Source organism: Musca vetustissima, unplaced genomic scaffold, assembly GCF_032173495.1.
Source record: "Musca vetustissima isolate MV318-11 ecotype Yass unplaced genomic scaffold, APGP_CSIRO_Mvet_v1 utg139869, whole genome shotgun sequence".
NCBI lineage: Eukaryota > Metazoa > Arthropoda > Insecta > Diptera > Muscidae > Musca > Musca vetustissima.
The window spans coordinates 17086-34178 of NW_026888559.1; the positions used below are offsets into that span (position 1 = coordinate 17086).

General features: G+C 36.2%; 1 protein-coding gene across 1 annotated transcript in view; it reads right to left on the reverse strand.

Moving 5' to 3' along the window:
- Positions 1-3895: 3895 nt before the first annotated feature.
- LOC133336399 (Bardet-Biedl syndrome 4 protein homolog) overlaps positions 3896-17093 on the reverse strand; it is a 37621-nt gene continuing 24423 nt past the window's right edge. Inside the window, exon 10 of the mRNA XM_061544695.1 lies at positions 3896-4234. Within this exon, the coding sequence (XP_061400679.1) occupies positions 3896-4234 (339 nt within the window). The remainder of the gene's footprint in view (positions 4235-17093) is intronic.

Consider the following 17093-nt stretch of genomic DNA (forward strand, 5'->3'; position numbering starts at 1 on the left):
AAAAAAGAAATATATATTTTTTCAAGGTAAAGAATATTTTTTCAAGGCCTAATCAAGGCGTGGATTTTTTAAAGAATATTTTTTCAAGGATCTACACAAGGCGTGGATTTTTTAAAGAATATTTTTACAAGGATCTACACAAGGCGTGGATTTTTTAAAGAATATTTTTTCAAGGATCTACACAAGGCGTGGAGTTTTTAAAGAATATTTTTTCAAGGATCTACACAAGGCGTGGAGTTTTTAAAGAATATTTTTTCAAGGATCTACACAAGGCGTGGATTTTTTCAAGGCCTACACAAAAATCTTGACAAAATTTCCCAAACCACCTGTCATAAATTTAAACCTCGCCTGCTTCTAACAAAAAGCCGTTTTCCATAAAAATCTCCTGCTGACACACTCATACAAATTCAAGCTTTTCCATTTAGCTTAACTTTTAAACTTTATTTTTGTTAAACGATTTAATAGAATTTTACACACATACAACAACAACAACGAAAAAATATTTATAACGAACTCAATTCAATTTAATAGTTTGAAAATCATGTTAGAATCAATATGCCACCAGTTTCAGTTCTTTGCGACTGTGTGTGTTTGTTGTCCTGTGCCATTACCAGGGGAGTTTCAAAATTTTAATGCATTCAATCACGAACCATGCCATGGATGCCGCAAATTCACATGCCAGCTTATCGCTCTGGCCATCACGACGAACCAGTATCTGTGTATGGGGGGAAAATTTTGAAAATTATATTGTATGTGTGTGAAGAATGCGGCTAAGGGAAGCGTTGTTGGGTTGTGAAAAATGTAATCGAATTGGTGAAAAAATTTTCAAATTAAATGTAATACATAAACATTAGGGTGGTTGAAGGAAAATGGAAACACATACTTTAAAGTGGTACCTTGAGGAAAAAAATTCTTAAAAAAATCGTCGCCTTGGATGGGACTTGAAAAAATATCACGACTTCTTTTGCCCCTTGATTTTTTGTAGAATATATTTTGAGGGACTTCCATTTCTTTTTTTTTCACTGATGGAACATCGTGGCGTATGACTCATGACGATACTTATACGCACCACAAATACAAAGAGGATATATTTCTAGCATTAACACAAAATATTTTTCAATGCCTTGCGTGGATTTCTAAAAGAATATTTTTTCAAGGCCTACCAAGGCGTGGATTTTTTAATCCACGCTGGCTTAGCTGGCTTGTTACAGAACGGTTGTTCCATAAGCTGAGCTTAAAAAAGACAAGAGAGCTCCTGTGAATATGGATGAACTCTGGCGGCGGGTACAATTTGAAAGGGGACAAATTCCTGAAAATTTTATCCAAAATTTAGTGGGAAGTATGCCCCCTTGCTTAGCTGGCTTGTTACAGAACGGTTGTTCCATAAGCCGAGGTTAAAAAAAGATTTCCAAGCGCGTCGGTCTGGTGCGCAAATCCACTAATTTGGAAGACCACGTTCCAAGATGTTGTTTTCAACTTGGCCTTTCAATCTAATTCGTGGCCTTCCCCTTCTACGGAAACCATCAGCAGGCTCGTTTTTATATGCCTTCTGAGCTGTAGCATTCTCATTCATTCGCACAACATGGCCTAGCCACCGTAGTCGCTGCAGCTCAATACGTCTAACAATGCCCATGTCCGCGTATAAATTGTAAAGCTCGTGGTTCGACAAAGATATTCACCGTCAACGCAGATTGGCCCATAGATCTTTCGGAGAATCTTTCTCTCAAACACGCTTAGAGCTGTATCATCTGGTTGCGTAAGTACCCATGCTTCAGATCCATATAACAGCACGGGAGTATCAGCGTCTTGTAAAGTGTGGCCTTCCTTTTGGGTTGTTTGCTCAAACCATAGTAGCATCGGCTGGCCATCACTATCCATCTCCGAATTTAAAAACTGATATCATTCGTTTCGTTTATGGCGGTACCAAGGTATATAAAACATTTAACTACCTCGAAGCTGTAGTTTTCAAGTTCCACAGTTGGTCCGTGTCTACTGAAAGTCTTGCGCTTTGATACCATCAGCTTGGTCTTCTCGCCGTTTACTGCCAGACCCACTTTGGCAGACTCCTTCTCAATTTGTTCAAAGGTGGCTGTTACCGCTCGCAATGTTCGACCCACTATATCGATGTCAACGGCGTAGGCGAGTAACATGTGTTGTTTGGTGTACAGAGTGCCATTTCTGTTCACTTTTGCGTCTCGTATGACCTTTTCCAGCAGGATGTTAAAAAGATCACACGACAAACTGTCACATTGTCTGAATCCTTGTTCGGTATTGAGGCGCTTCGATAGGTCCTCTCCTATTTTGACTGCTGATCTTGTGCCACTTAAAGTTATTCTGCATAGCCGTATTAATTTTGCAGGAATGCCGAACGTAGACATGGCTCTAAACGCCTCTGAATGGATAGGGCTGTCGAATGCGGCTTTATAGTCGACGAATAGGTGGAATGTGTCGATGTGTTTTTCGTGGGTTTTTTTACCAGGATTTGGCGCAGAGTGAAAATCTGGTCAATGGTGGATTTGCCAGGTCTGAAGCCGCATTAGTATGGTCCAATAATGTCATTAACCATTGGCTTCAGTCCTTCACACGGTACGCTGGATATCACTTTATATACGATGGGAAGGAGACTTAGTCCTCTATAGTTGGCACATATCGTCTTGTCCCCTTTTTTGCGCACGGGACACATGATGCTGAGGTTCCAATCATTGGGCAAATTGTACTAATCAGCTGGTGCATGCTCCTTATCAGCATCTGACCACCAGTCTTGAATAGTTCGGCTTGTAACCCATCGGCTCCTGTTGCTTTGTTGTTCTTGAGCCCATTAATTGCTTTTATGACCTCATCTTGGCTAGGTGGTATACACTCTATACCATCCTCTCTTATTGGTTCTGGGGTATCTTCTTCAACGTCACTATTTGCTACCAGAAGCTTTTCAAAATCCTCCTTCCAGATCCCCAGCACACTGTCTGTATCTGTCACCAGGTTTCCTTCTTTATCTCTACACGAGGATGTGCCTGCACCAAAGCTTTCGGTTTGGTGTTTTACCCGTTGATAGAATTTTCGGACTTCATTCTGACTCCTGTACATCTCACGCTCACGTTTTTTCTTGCTCTTTCTTCTTTTTTCCGAAAATACTTTCTCCTCTCTCCTTGTAAAAATATTCTTTAAAAAATCCACGCCTTTGGTAGGCCTTGTAAAAATATTCTTTAAAAAATCCACGCCTTTTGTAGGCCTTGTAAAAATATTCTTTAAAAAATCCACGCCTTTTGTAGGCCTTGTAAAAATATTCTTTAAAAAATCCACGCCTTTGGTAGGCCTTGTATAAATATTCTTTAAAAAATCCACGCCTTTGGTAGGCCTTGTAAAAATATTCTTTAAAAAATCCACGCCTTGTATAGGCCTTGAAAAAATATTCTTTAAAAAATCCACGCCTTCTGTAGGTCCCTGAAAAAATATTCTTTAAAAAATCCACGCCTTCTGTAGGTCCCTGAAAAAATATTCTTTAAAAAATCCACGCCTTGTATAGGTCTTGATAAAATATTCTTTTAAAAATCCACGCCTTTGGTAGGCCTAGTAAAACCCATTCCTGGAAACCCCATTGCTTAAAACTGCTCCAGGAAACAAAATTATCGATTTGCTTTGTGGTACTCCGGTGCGTATAACTGTTGTCGTTAGTTATACGCACCCTGTATGCCACTTTAAAAGAATTGCTTTTCAGATTATATTCCTTCGAATTTCCACCCTAATGTTCTTTAAATATTCATACACAAATAAAAAAATAAATAAAAAACAAAAACTGAATCATGTAATTAAAATTGGAACATGCAATATATCTATGGATGTATGCATGTCTGAACTTACCCCACCCTAGATATTTAAACCAACAGCTTTTTCATTTTCAGTTATTGACCACAGCATTCACTTCCAATGGCATTTCATTCGATTGAGGTTTGTCGTATTCGTAGTCTTCTCCGTTATCTCTTCCTGCAATATGGTGACGCATAGCTCCATCTTCTCCATATTGTTTTTGTTGTTGTTGTGAATCATTTACATAATTGTGCATGGCATTATCTTGTGGTGGTGGGGCAGGATATCCCCCCTCGATTATTGGATTGTATGGTGCACCAGAACCAGTCATGACAGAAGCCGCATCATTTTCTGGACTTAAAATATGACTGCTGACAGAGGATGAAGATATCTTTAGCAAGGATTTCAGTTTGGTGCCATGGTATTTGTACTGAAAATAAAAACACACAAGAGAGAAAATAATCGGAAGGGAAAGCAGAAATAACATCATGTTATATTGAAAATAATACACAATGGACACCGGACGACACCGGGATGCCTCAAATACTCGGAAGAAATCAAAGAAGAGAAACTAGATTTTTTATTTTGCTGTAAACATAGATACCAGTATGGATTGCTTGTCAATGTGTTATGATGTTTAGCCTTTAAAGGGATTTACAAAATAAAGAAACTACACAGAACTCAGGATAATTGTAATCAGGTCAAGAGGTAAAAAAATATCTGATTCAATATTCCTCAGAGATGCATTAATCTTCTTCTCCTTCCTTAGGTACTTCAGTCCAATTGTAAATTTGAGAAGAGACAGTTATTTAGGTTCTACTGTCCTCCGATGTAAATTCAATTTCCTTTTCCTGAGAATTCATATCTTGATTTATTTTCTATTGAATTTCTAAAATCGAAAGAGTTGCGATTCGATTTCTTTCATTCTTGTATTATTATTATTTCCGGAAATTCATAATTGAGATTGCTGTCTCTCATGTTATCTTCCATTAAAACAAAATGCAAAACAAAATAAAAATTCATTTTGAGGTCATTTCGGATTTTTTCTTATCTCGAATATATCGAATTCATTGTTTTTGCCAAGAAAACCCCAAAGGTTATAAATTATGCGGAAACAAGAACGGAAATTACATACGGCGGAAAATTGGCAATATATGAAAGGCCAAACAGGCTGACAACAGAGCTGAAAAAAAAACAGTTGGCATATAACGAAATTGAAAAGCAGTTTCTTTTTCTTTTTCAAAAAAAAATTGGAAAAAATACGAATTGTTTGTTTGCTGCAACCATTGTGGCGTATGACTGATGACGTCACTTATACGCACCAAATACACAAAGAGAGATAATTTTTTCGAGGGTTATAAAAAGCATGGATTTTTTAAAGAATATTTTTTTCAAAGAATGTAAATTGCGTCGATTTTTTATAAGAACATTGTTTCAAGGGCTATAAGGGCTTTTGGTTTTTAAAGAATATTTTTCAGGGACCTACATAAGGCGTAGTTTTCTAAGGAATACTTTTAAGGACTATAATATGCGGGAATTTGTACATGAATATTTTTTGAAGGTGTTTAATAAGTGGGGTTGTTTTAAAAGAATTTGTTTTCAGGGACCCGTAGAGCGTTTTTCTATGGTGGAACATAGTGGCGTATGACTCACGACGTTACTTATACGTACACAAATATGAAGAGGATTTTTTTCAGGTACTAACAGAAGTGCGTCAAAAAATATTTTCAAGACCAGTGGATATTTAAAAGAATATTTTTAAGGTCCACTAAAGGCATGGATTTTATAAAGAATATTTTTTAGGCCAATCAAAGGAATGGATTTTTTTAAGAATATTTTTTAGGGACCCGTGAAAGCGTGGATTTTTTTAAAGAATATTTTTCAAGGCGTGGATCATTTAAATAATATTTTTTAAAGAATATTTTTTCAAGGCGTGGATTTTTTTAAACAATATTTTTTCAAGGCGTGGATTTTTTAAACAATATCTTTTCAAGGCGTGGATTTTTTAAAGAATATTTTTTCAAGGACCTACATAAGACGTGGCTTTTTTAAAGAATATTTTTTCAAGGCGTGGATTTTTTAAAGAATATTTTTTCAAGGACCTATACAAGGCGTGGATTTTTTAAAGAATATTTTTTCAAGGACCTATACAAGGCGTGGATTTTTTAAAGAATATTTTTTCAAGGACCTATACAAGGCGTGGATTTTTTAAAGAATATTTTTTCAAGGACCTATACAAGGCGTGGATTTTTTAAAGAATATTTTTTCAAGGACCTATACAAGGCGTGGATTTTTTAAAGAATATTTTTTCAAGGACCTATACAAGGCGTGGATTTTTTAAAGAATATTTTTTCAAGGACCTATACAAGGCGTGGATTTTTTAAAGAATATTTTTTCAAGGACCTATACAAGGCGTGGATTTTTTAAAGAATATTTTTTCAAGGACCTATACAAGGCGTGGATTTTTTAAAGAATATTTTTTCAAGGACCTATACAAGGCGTGGATTTTTTAAAGAATATTTTTTCAAGGACCTATACAAGGCGTGGATTTTTTAAAGAATATTTTTTCAAGGACCTATACAAGGCGTGGATTTTTTAAAGAATATTTTTTCAAGGACCTATACAAGGCGTGGATTTTTTAAAGAATATTTTTTCAAGGACCTATACAAGGCGTGGATTTTTTAAAGAATATTTTTTCAAGGACCTATACAAGGCGTTGATTTTTTAAAGAATATTTTTTCAAGGACCTATACAAGGCGTGGATTTTTTAAAGAATATTTTTTCAAGGACCTATACAAGGCGTGGATTTTTTAAAGAATATTTTTTCAAGGACCTACACAAGTCGTGGATTTTTTAAAGAATATTTTTAAGGTCCTACACAAGTCGTGGATTTTTAAAGAATATTTTTTTCAAGGATCTACACAAGGCGTGGATTTTTTAAAGAATATTTTTTTCAAGGATCTACACAAGGCGTGGATTTTTTAAAGAATATTTTCTCAAGGCATATCCTACACGTGGATTTTTTAAATAATATTTTTTCAAGGATCTACACAAGGCGTGGATTTTTTAAAGAATATTTTTTCAAGGACCTATACAAGGCGTGGATTTTTTAAAGAATATTTTTTCAAGGACCTATACAAGGCGTGGATTTTTTAAAGAATATTTTTTCAAGGACCTATACAAGGCGTGAATTTTTTAAAGAATATTTTTTCAAGGACCTATACAAGGCGTGGATTTTTTAAAGAATATTTTTTCAAGGATCTACACAAGGCGTGGATTTTTTAAAGGATATTTTTCCAAGGATCTACACAAGGCGTGGATTTTTTAAAGAATATTTTTTCAAGGATCTACACAAGGCGTGGATTTTTTAAAGAATATTTTTTCAAGGATCTACACAAGGCGTGGATTTTTTAAAGAATATTTTTTCAAGGATCTACACAAGGCGTGGATTTTTTAAAGAATATTTTTTCAAGGATCTACACAAGGCGTGGATTTTTTAAAGAATATTTTTTCAAGGATCTACACAAGGCGTGGATTTTTTTAAAGAATATTTTTTCAAGAATCTACACAAGGCGTGGATTTTTTAAAGAATATTTTTTCAAGGATCTACACAAGGCGTGGATTTTTTAAAGAATATTTTTTCAAGGATCTACACAAGGCGTGGATTTTTTAAAGAATATTTTTTCAAGGACCTATACAAGGCGTGGATTTTTTAAACAATATTTTTTCAAGGACCTATACAAGGCGTGGATTTTTTAAAGAATATTTTTTCAAGGACCTATACAAGGCGTGGATTTTTTAAACAATATTTTTTCAAGGACCTATACAAGGCGTGGATTTTTTAAAGAATATTTTTTCAAGGATCATCACAAGGCGGGGGTTTTTAAAGAATTTGTTTTAAGGATCTACACAAGGCGTGGATTTTTTCAAGGATCTACCAAAGGGATTAGATTTTTTCAAAGAATATTTTTTCAAGGACCAACGCAAGGCGTGTATTTTTTCAAGGATCTACCAAGGGATTAGATTTTTTCAAAGAATATTTTTTCAAGGATCTACCAAGGGATTAGATTTTTTCAAAGGATCTACCAAAGAACTTCTTTTTTTAAGAATATTTCTTCAAGGATCTACCAAAGGACTTTTTTTTAAGAATATTTCTTCAAGGATCTACCAAAGGACTTGTTTTTGTTTAAGAATATTTCTTCAAGGATCTACCAAAGGACTTGTTTTTTTTTAAGAATATTTCTTCAAGGATCTACCAAAGGACTTGTTTTTGTTTAAGAATATTTCTTCAAGGATCTACCAAGGCCTAGATTTTCTAAAGAATATTTTTGCAAGACCTAGATTTTTTAAAGAATACTTTTACAAGGCCTAGATTTTTTTAAAGAATATTTTTTTATGCCTAAATTTTTTAAAGAATTTTTTTTCAAGGCCAAGATTTTTGAAAAACATTTTTGAAGGCCTATATTTTAAAAAGAATATTTTTTCAAGGCCTATATTTTTTAAAGAATATTTTTTTAAGGCCTATATTTTTTCAAGGTTCTACACAAGGCGTGGTTTTTTTAAAGAAAAAAAAAAAAATGTCATCAATACTTTGAAAATGTCAAATTTTCCGTACCCTGCTGCGTATGATATATGCCACGAGAAATACGCAATATTATTATTACTTCATTGGAACCCCTTTTTGTGTATAAATTCTGTAGTACTCTTTTTCAACCATGATTACTGAGAACAATATGTTTTCGTTTCTTCATCAATACCTCAAAAGGTACGGCAAAGAAATTATATGTTTCTTTAGAAATGAAATTACCATTTCCCTGTAATGAAAAGTGGACATGGGAGCGTATACAATATGTCACTACTCATACGTCCCCTTTTACATTTACAAATATCCGACGTTATTATTTCAGTGTAAGAGGGATTAATGTGGACACAAAGAATTCTTCATTACTTTATGGGGGATTTATTTCTTTTTTTCTTTAATAAAATATTAAATCGTGGATACATAATCCCCCAATAAATTCACATTGTCCGACTTCGGTCTATTCAGCAATTCTGTTTGTCTATCATTTGTGTTATTCCTGTTCAACAGACGCACACACAACTTGATAGCTACCTGTCCCATTTTTCCCATCTGTCCCACTAAAATTCAATATGTGATAATGAACAGAACGTACAAAATACTCCTCTTAGCCATGTCTCCGCTATCAAATAGTGATTCCATGCCTTTTGTTCGGAGATCTGTCTATTGTTTTTCACACACACGCCACCGGCAATTAACAATACTGGAATAGGTCTGAACAGGTTCAGACGAAATTACACCAAAAGGCATAACGAACGACTGGCACACGTGCATGACAGTCGTTATGTTTGTTTTGTGACACAAAACAGAAGTGGAAAAATAGAAGAAATGACAGGCAATCTGACACATTTAGGAGGTTACATGGAGTAAACTGCATGTGGAGTGCTATCAAGACGAATTTTTAGTACTGTAGGGTTTCTTAGGGATTAGAAATTTTTTCTTTTCTATGATGAAGATTTCGAAAAACTGCATAACTGTAATTTCGAATAAATGCCCCGGAAAGATCCAATTCTTTCGAAATTCGTAAATAATAAGATATTGTTTGTTCACGTAGCGAACATGGTTTTTAAATAATAAAGATAGCGAATGTCTTGCTGTGGGTCTCTTGTGTAGAAGAGAGAATATTTAGTTAAACAGGGATCTATTTTTGTCTACAGTTCACTTCAGATAAGAGATTATTTTGACGTGCTTTCACTCCGCGGATAGTATCCGCGTAATCTAGATAATGGAGCCCTCGTTTAACATTGGTCCTTCGAGCCGGATCAGTAACCGAGTGTTGAGGAAATTGATGCTGAAGAATTTGTCTTAAAGGTCAAGGAAATTCTCTCAGCTTGGTGGAAATCCAAATAGACGGAAAATAATTGAAAAATAAAATGCTGAGCCAAAAGGAGACTGCGGCAAGGAAGAAGGCGTTGAAGGCGAGACATTATTTTCGTAGCAGTCAAGAAGAAGGAGATGCAGTGCAAAGGAGACTGCGGCAAGGAACAAGGTGGTGACGGCGAGACATTTAGCCAGTGAAGCTTCAATACTGAGCATAGCGGCTGCAGATGAAGATAAGCTAGGCAGAGCCTCGGTACCAACCCTGGAGCTGGAGATAAACAATCTACTAAATAATATTAACATGTTTGCAGAGAATATCGATCGACTAGATGCGACTGTGGAACAGAACCTATATGACTTTCTAGAAAGTCTAGTGAGGGACCCAGCCGATGAAGTAAAAGGCGATCCGGTTGTGCGAGATAGGTGAATGGAGATATTGAAGAAAAAAATCCAATATGTCAGGAGGTTTTAGGTCAGCCCAAAAACAAATGGGCAGTCTTCAAAGATCATCGGAGGAGAAAAGCCGTGACGTGGCGGAGTTACGGGCAAGGAATAAAGAGCTAGAAGTTGCTCTTTAAAAGATCGGAAGACGCCAATGGTTGCCTTAAAGTAAGGGCACAGGCAAGATATAAAAAGGCAAGAGATACATACATTGAAATGTACTTTCAAGATCTCAAGCTTAAAGGTAAATTGGTGGCGGCGCAGAGAAAGCCCAGGCAGCAGAAAAATCATGGGAAGAAGAGAAAATGAAGCTTGTGAAAGAACTTGATCTTTCGGAGAAATCTTGTCGAGCAGCAGAGGTGCAGCGGGATAATTTGGCCAAGCGACTGTTCGCCAATGCCGCAGACATTAGGGCAGCTAACCACACCGCGGAATCCGGTGATGTGCATATAAAGAAGCTGTATGAAGAATTGGCACTTTCGAAGAAGACATGAGAAGCAGCAGAGGCCGACCATGATCAGTTGGCCATACGAATGGTTGCCAATGACAATAAGGAGCGAAAAGTAAGTAATATTCCATTTACTCAAAGTAATGTTCTATTTGCGCAGAAATTAGCTCCAGTCGAGTTGGCCATGAAAAAGAACGATGCGGTGGTGGTGCGGAGAAACCAGTTATGGAACAATGTCCAGTTGGGAAATTGAAGCCGGCGAACAAGGAGCATGTACATAAAGGAAGACTTGCTGTGAACTGTGCGTCGCCAGTGGGTACTTGTTTTGCCGGTAGGAAGATGAAGCTGGCGGAAAATGGCGCTGAACCCACAACAAAATGTGATAATGGTGATAAGCAGAAACCGCTAGTTGTCGATAAATATCGTGGAAATGCGGCCGGGAAGTTGGATCCAGCAGTCACATGCAATACGCAGCCAACGTAAGATGGTGTACCACGTAATAAAGATGACGTTCTGGCGAAGAGGAACGAATTTGGTGCCATGAAAGGTTCTGAAGCAGAAGGGGAAGGTTTTCCCACCAAAACGAAGTCTGCGGTCAGAAGCGGGAACAAGCTGAAAAATGAAGCCGATGCTATGATAAGGTTTGCAAATGGCACAGCGTGGAATATGATGCTGCCGGCCAAAGATGCGGACAAGCCACTTGGAAGCCGTATGATCGGGAAGCTGACGAAGACTATGGCCAATGGTTCTGGATGGAAGATGAAGCCGGCAGACAAAGGTGGAGGTGCCGATATTAGAAGCTGGTTGGAGAGATGGCGGTGCTACCTAGATCATGTGTTATGGCAGATGCACTCCCTCGTTTTTCATTGTATATGGGTCGTATACGTATTGTCGTATTTAATACACTACCGGGAATTTTCCAATAGAATTCTTCACAATTTTTTGTTTTTGGAGTTTTTATAGCAAGGTCCAAAAGCTTCCCATTAAAAACTATTGTTGTTTTTTTCATAAAAATGTTTTCCGATCTTGAGAAGAATTTTCACATCAAATTAAACCGTTCGGTATAGTTATCTTCACTCCATATTCTCTCGAATTTCCTGAATCAGTTTACATTCAAGATCAAAAAATTGTGTTTTTGGGTTCACCGGTACGTATGACTACGGTCGGCAATCATACGCTCCAAAGGCCAAATTTGACTTACTTGTATTTAAGGTAGAAAATAGAAAAAAAATTGAAAATAAATTGAATTGCCAATTTACAGCCACTGCGAAACCTTAAAAATACTATAAAGCAGACGAGATATTTATGGCTATGCCAAAATATCTATACCAAAATGTGAACCTAATTTCGAAAATTTTTGACAAAGAATTGTCTTACTCACTATGAACTTGGACATAAGATTTTTATGGAAATACATTTTCAGTAGTAGCAAATTTATTTGAATTGAATTTTTATACCCTACACAACTATGTTTATAGGGTATTATAGCTTTGTGCAGCCCCAAAAGTTTGTAACGCCGCGAAATATTGGTCCTAGACCCACCTTTAAGTCTACCAATCGTCATATCTCGACTAGCTGAGTCGATCTACACATGTGAGTCCGTCCGTCTGTCTGTCCATTATAATCTGTAAACACGATAAGGGCCACAGTTATGAATCAATCTTCATGAAATTTTGCATGTAGGATTGGTTCTGGCCAATGAAGACCCCTATTGTTTTTGGGAAAGATCGGTTAATATTTAGGGGATAAAATGGACAAAATACTAAATTGTTGTCGGTTTTTCTGGTCGCTCCATATGCCGCAATAATGACCCGAACATCGTGAAATTTTGCATGGAGAAGGGGGTCGGGCCAAAGAATAAGCATGCCTGCTTTGATAAAGATCGGTCAATATTTAGCGGGTCAAATGGACCCTGACTTTTGTGTGAAAAATGACAAAATTTGTATTCTATAGCGTATATATTTACCCCTGAAGGACATAGACCCGAAAAATTGATATTATATCCAAGAGGAGTGGTTGACCTTTAAATTAAGACCAATTATATTGTCGCATGTGCTCTGATGTGGGAGTTACACCTAAATATTTACAGGTATCTCCGTATTTGTATGTTATTTAGTAACCCATTATCACTCTAGAGAGCCGAACATAGCGCTGATCGCTTTGAAATGTTTCATGAGGTTCCAGTTATGGTCAACGACAACGCCTTTAATTTTCGGTGATGATCAGATAATAATTTTGGAATGAAGTGGACCGAAAATATAAATTTTTGTGTTATTTTCGAGTCGATCTAAAGACCCTAAATGAAAGCCGAACATCACAACACAACCCACGGTGAAGAGAATCTGGACAATAGCTGTAGTGAATACTCGTAATATTCGGAAATTATGTCAGTGTGAGGAAGATGTGCTGTTTACCTCTTATCGGGCAAAAGGTTGCAAATATCACGAAATATTGCCCAGGCTCGGAATATACATCCACAGAAAATTTGAGTTCCGTGGTAGTTGTGTAGGGTATCGTATGGTCGGCCCCGTCCGACTGTACTGCTCCGCTCACTGGTTTATTAAATACTTTTGAATCTCACAATGGATTAAAGTTGCAGTTCTTAGGTGCGTATGACTATTGACGTGCTGTATACGCACCAGTAGTTCATTTAATTAAAATCTAAAATAAATTTAAATTAAAATATATAGATTCAAATTTTTTAATATTGTCAGGATCTGATTTTTTTCTTTTAAAACTTTACAATGGATTAAACTTGCAGTTCATCGGTACGTATGACTATTGATGTGCTGTATACGCACCATAAGTCCATTTAATTTAAATCTGAAATGAATTTAAACTGAAATATAATGATTCCAAATTTTCTAATGTTGTCAGGATCTAAACAAGATCTTCAGAATAAATAAGAATTCTTATAATAATATTCAATTTTTTTTTAATTTCTCTGAACACAGAGTTTGATCGATACATATCATACTAGGAGTGATAGAGATGCCTGTGCAAACTATCGACGTTCTATATTGAATTTTGCTATCTTTATCATCATCATAGGATCTTGTTCCACCGAGGAATATAATTTAATATATACACGACCTTATCAACTTGATTTTTTTCTTTAAAAACTTTACAATGGATTAAACTTGCAGTTCATCGGTGCGTATGACTATTGACGTACTGTATACGCACCATAAGCCCATTTAATTCAAATTTAAAATTAATATAAATAATATTATAGATTCAATTTTTTTTTTAAATTGTCAGGATCTGAAAAAAGTCTCTTCAGATTAAATAAAAAATCTTATAATATATACCCTGATTTTTTGTGTATCCACTGTCAATTTGTAAATGAATTTAAGACATAATTTAATTTTTGCCAACAATTTATTTGTGCTCAATGTTCGTTCTACAAAATATTAACCACTACGAAGTGTGCCACCATGCTGTTGACCAACTTATGTGTAGGGTGTTGACTTAAATTACAACTACTTGACTTGTTACAAAAACAAAAGAAAAACAAAAAAAAAAAAAAACCATAACAATCTGCAAACAGCAATATTCGGTAGGTGATTATCTACTGGGGTTTTTATTTCTGATTCGTTATTCAATGAAAATAAATATTTAACAAAAAACATATACATGCTTAACAATTACAAGCTACGCATACAGGCACACACACGTGTACATGTCCATTTGGTAAGAAAGAATATTTTGTGGACGATCAAGGATAACAACATAATTAAATACAATATGTGTAAGCTACGGAAAAAAATGTTGTGTTAGTGGTCCGAATACAAGAAAAAAAATAATAACAGAGAGAAATGATATGTCCATGTGTGAGTGTATGCGTGTGTGTGAAGAGTGTTTTTTATATCGCGCATGCAATGAATTCGAGTGGAGAGGTTTGCATATTCAACAGAGACGTCTTTGTAGAACAGATAATGGTTTATTTCTTGCCCTGGCTAAAGGCAGAAAATCCGAAGCATGGAACCCATAGAGACGTGCCTTAGGAAGGGCTAAAGCAGGGGGGGGATTTCTTAGATATGACTTTGCAATGATTTCACATTTCTAGAGTCGAGAAATATTTCTCTAAAATTTACAAAAATAAAAAAATATAACCTTATCCTTATCACGACCCACAGTTCTCTATCCTAGCACCCTCTTCACTACCATTCTATAATTATGAAATTCTCTCTCCCAAAATTTACGTTAAATATAAGCTTCTTCTTTTAATTGCGATAACAATTATTTACTGATGTTAAAAATTTACAAACGAACGACGGACCAACCAACCGACTGACCGGCCAACCAAACATTCAAGAGTTCTACTTTAATTAGCCACCGCTGTGTTGGTGGCTGACCACTGGCCTGACCATTACAAACATCGTTGTTTATTTAATTTTTTCTTTATTATAACATGTAATTATACACCGGGCCGGGGCAATGCGTATTTTAGCGTAAAAATATTTTTTAATGTCATGCCATTTTTTATTATCTTGCTCAGGCTGACGGGAGGGAGGTTACAGTGATAAGAACACAATTTAAAGGAGGGGAGTTTTTTTTTTTGTTTTGGTTTTCCATAGAGAACCACTGGTCTTTATAGGGACCATTGGTCTTCATAGAGACCCACAGGTCTTTATAAAGACCATTGGTCTTCATAGAGACCCATAAGTCTTTATAAAGACTACTGGTCTGCATAAAGACCCAAAGGTCTTTACAGAGACCCAAAGATTTTCATAGAGATCCAAAGGTCTTTATAAAGACCATTGGTCTTCATAGAGACCCACAGGTCTTTATAAAGACCACTGGTCTTCATAGAGACCCACAGGTCTTTATAAAGACCACTGGTCTTCATAGAGACCCACAGGTCTTTATAAAGACCATTGGTCTTCATAGAGACTCACAGGTCTTTATAAAGACCATTGGTCTTCATAGAGACCCACAGGTCTTTATAAAGACCACTGGTCTTCATAGAGACCCACAGGTCTTCATATAGACCCACAGGTCTTCATAGAGACCCACAGGTCTTTATAAAGACCATTGGTCTTCATAGAGACCCACAGGTCTTTATAAAGACCATTGGCCTTCATAGAGACCCACAGGTCTTTATAAAGACCATTGGTCTTCATAGAGACCCACAGGTCTTTATAAAGACCATTGGTCTTCATAGAGACCCACAGGTCTTTATAAAGACCATTGGTCTTCATAGAGACCCACAGGTCTTTATAAAGACCATTGGTCTTCATAGAGACCCACAGGTCTTTATAAAGACCATTGGTCTTCATAGAGACCCACAGGTCTTTATAAAGACCATTGGTCTTCATAGAGACCCACAGGTCTTTATAAAGACCATTGGTCTTCATAGAGACCCACAGGTCTTTATAAAGACCATTGGTCTTCATAGAGACCCACAGGTCTTTATAAAGACCATTGGTCTTCATAGAGACCCACATGTCTTTATGAAGACCATTGATTTTCATAGAGACCCACAGGTCTTTATAAAGACCATTGATTTTCATAGAGACCCACAGGTCTTTATAAAGACCATTGGTCTTCATAGAGACCCACAGGTCTTTATAAAGACCATTGGTCTTCATAGAGACCCACAGGTCTTTATAAAGACCATTGGTCTTCATAGAGACCCACAGGTCTTTATAAAGACCATTGGTCTTCATAGAGACCCACAGGTCTTTATAAAGACCATTGGTCTTCATAGAGACCCACAGGTCTTTATAAAGACCATTGGTCTTCATAGAGACCCACAGGCCTTTATAAATACCATTAGTCTTCATAGAGACCCACAGGTCGTTATAAAGACCATTGGTCTTCATAGAGACCTACAGGTCTTTATAAAGACCATTGGTCTTCATAGAGACCCACAGGTCTTTATAAAGACCATTGGCCTTCATAGAGACCCACAGGTCTTTATAAAGATCATTGATCTGCATTGGGATTTTATAAAGACCATTGGTCTTCACAGAGATCCACAGGTCTTTATAAAGACCCACCCATAGAGACCCACAGGTGGCAATCTCTTATTTTGAAAAATTTATGATTTGTCTTCATAAAACCACTGTACCCATGACTAACAACTGCTAACAAATTGCGGAAACGGAAATGCGAATAGCTATGAAAATTAGCAAATAATAATGACCGAGAGATGCAAAGCGGAATTGTTATAAATAATGGTTTCAATTAAGAGTTTTTGTTGTTCTTTTTTTAATTATCAACAGGCACCAGAGTGAAAAATTCTACAAAACTAAAAAAAACAACAAAACAAATAAAGAGAAAATAAATAAACAAATGAACAACCACAATTTTCCTACTATTTAGACAAAGCTCAAAAAATACAAAAACAACAACAAAAAAAGTTCACTTGGTGTTTTTGTGTTTCACTTTTCAATTCAAACTTTGTTGCGTTTTGCGCTTTCATTTGTGGACGAACGGTGTTCTGCTTTTGTTTTTGTTTTAGATTTCTCGTTTTAATTAATGGCCCAGTGTCAG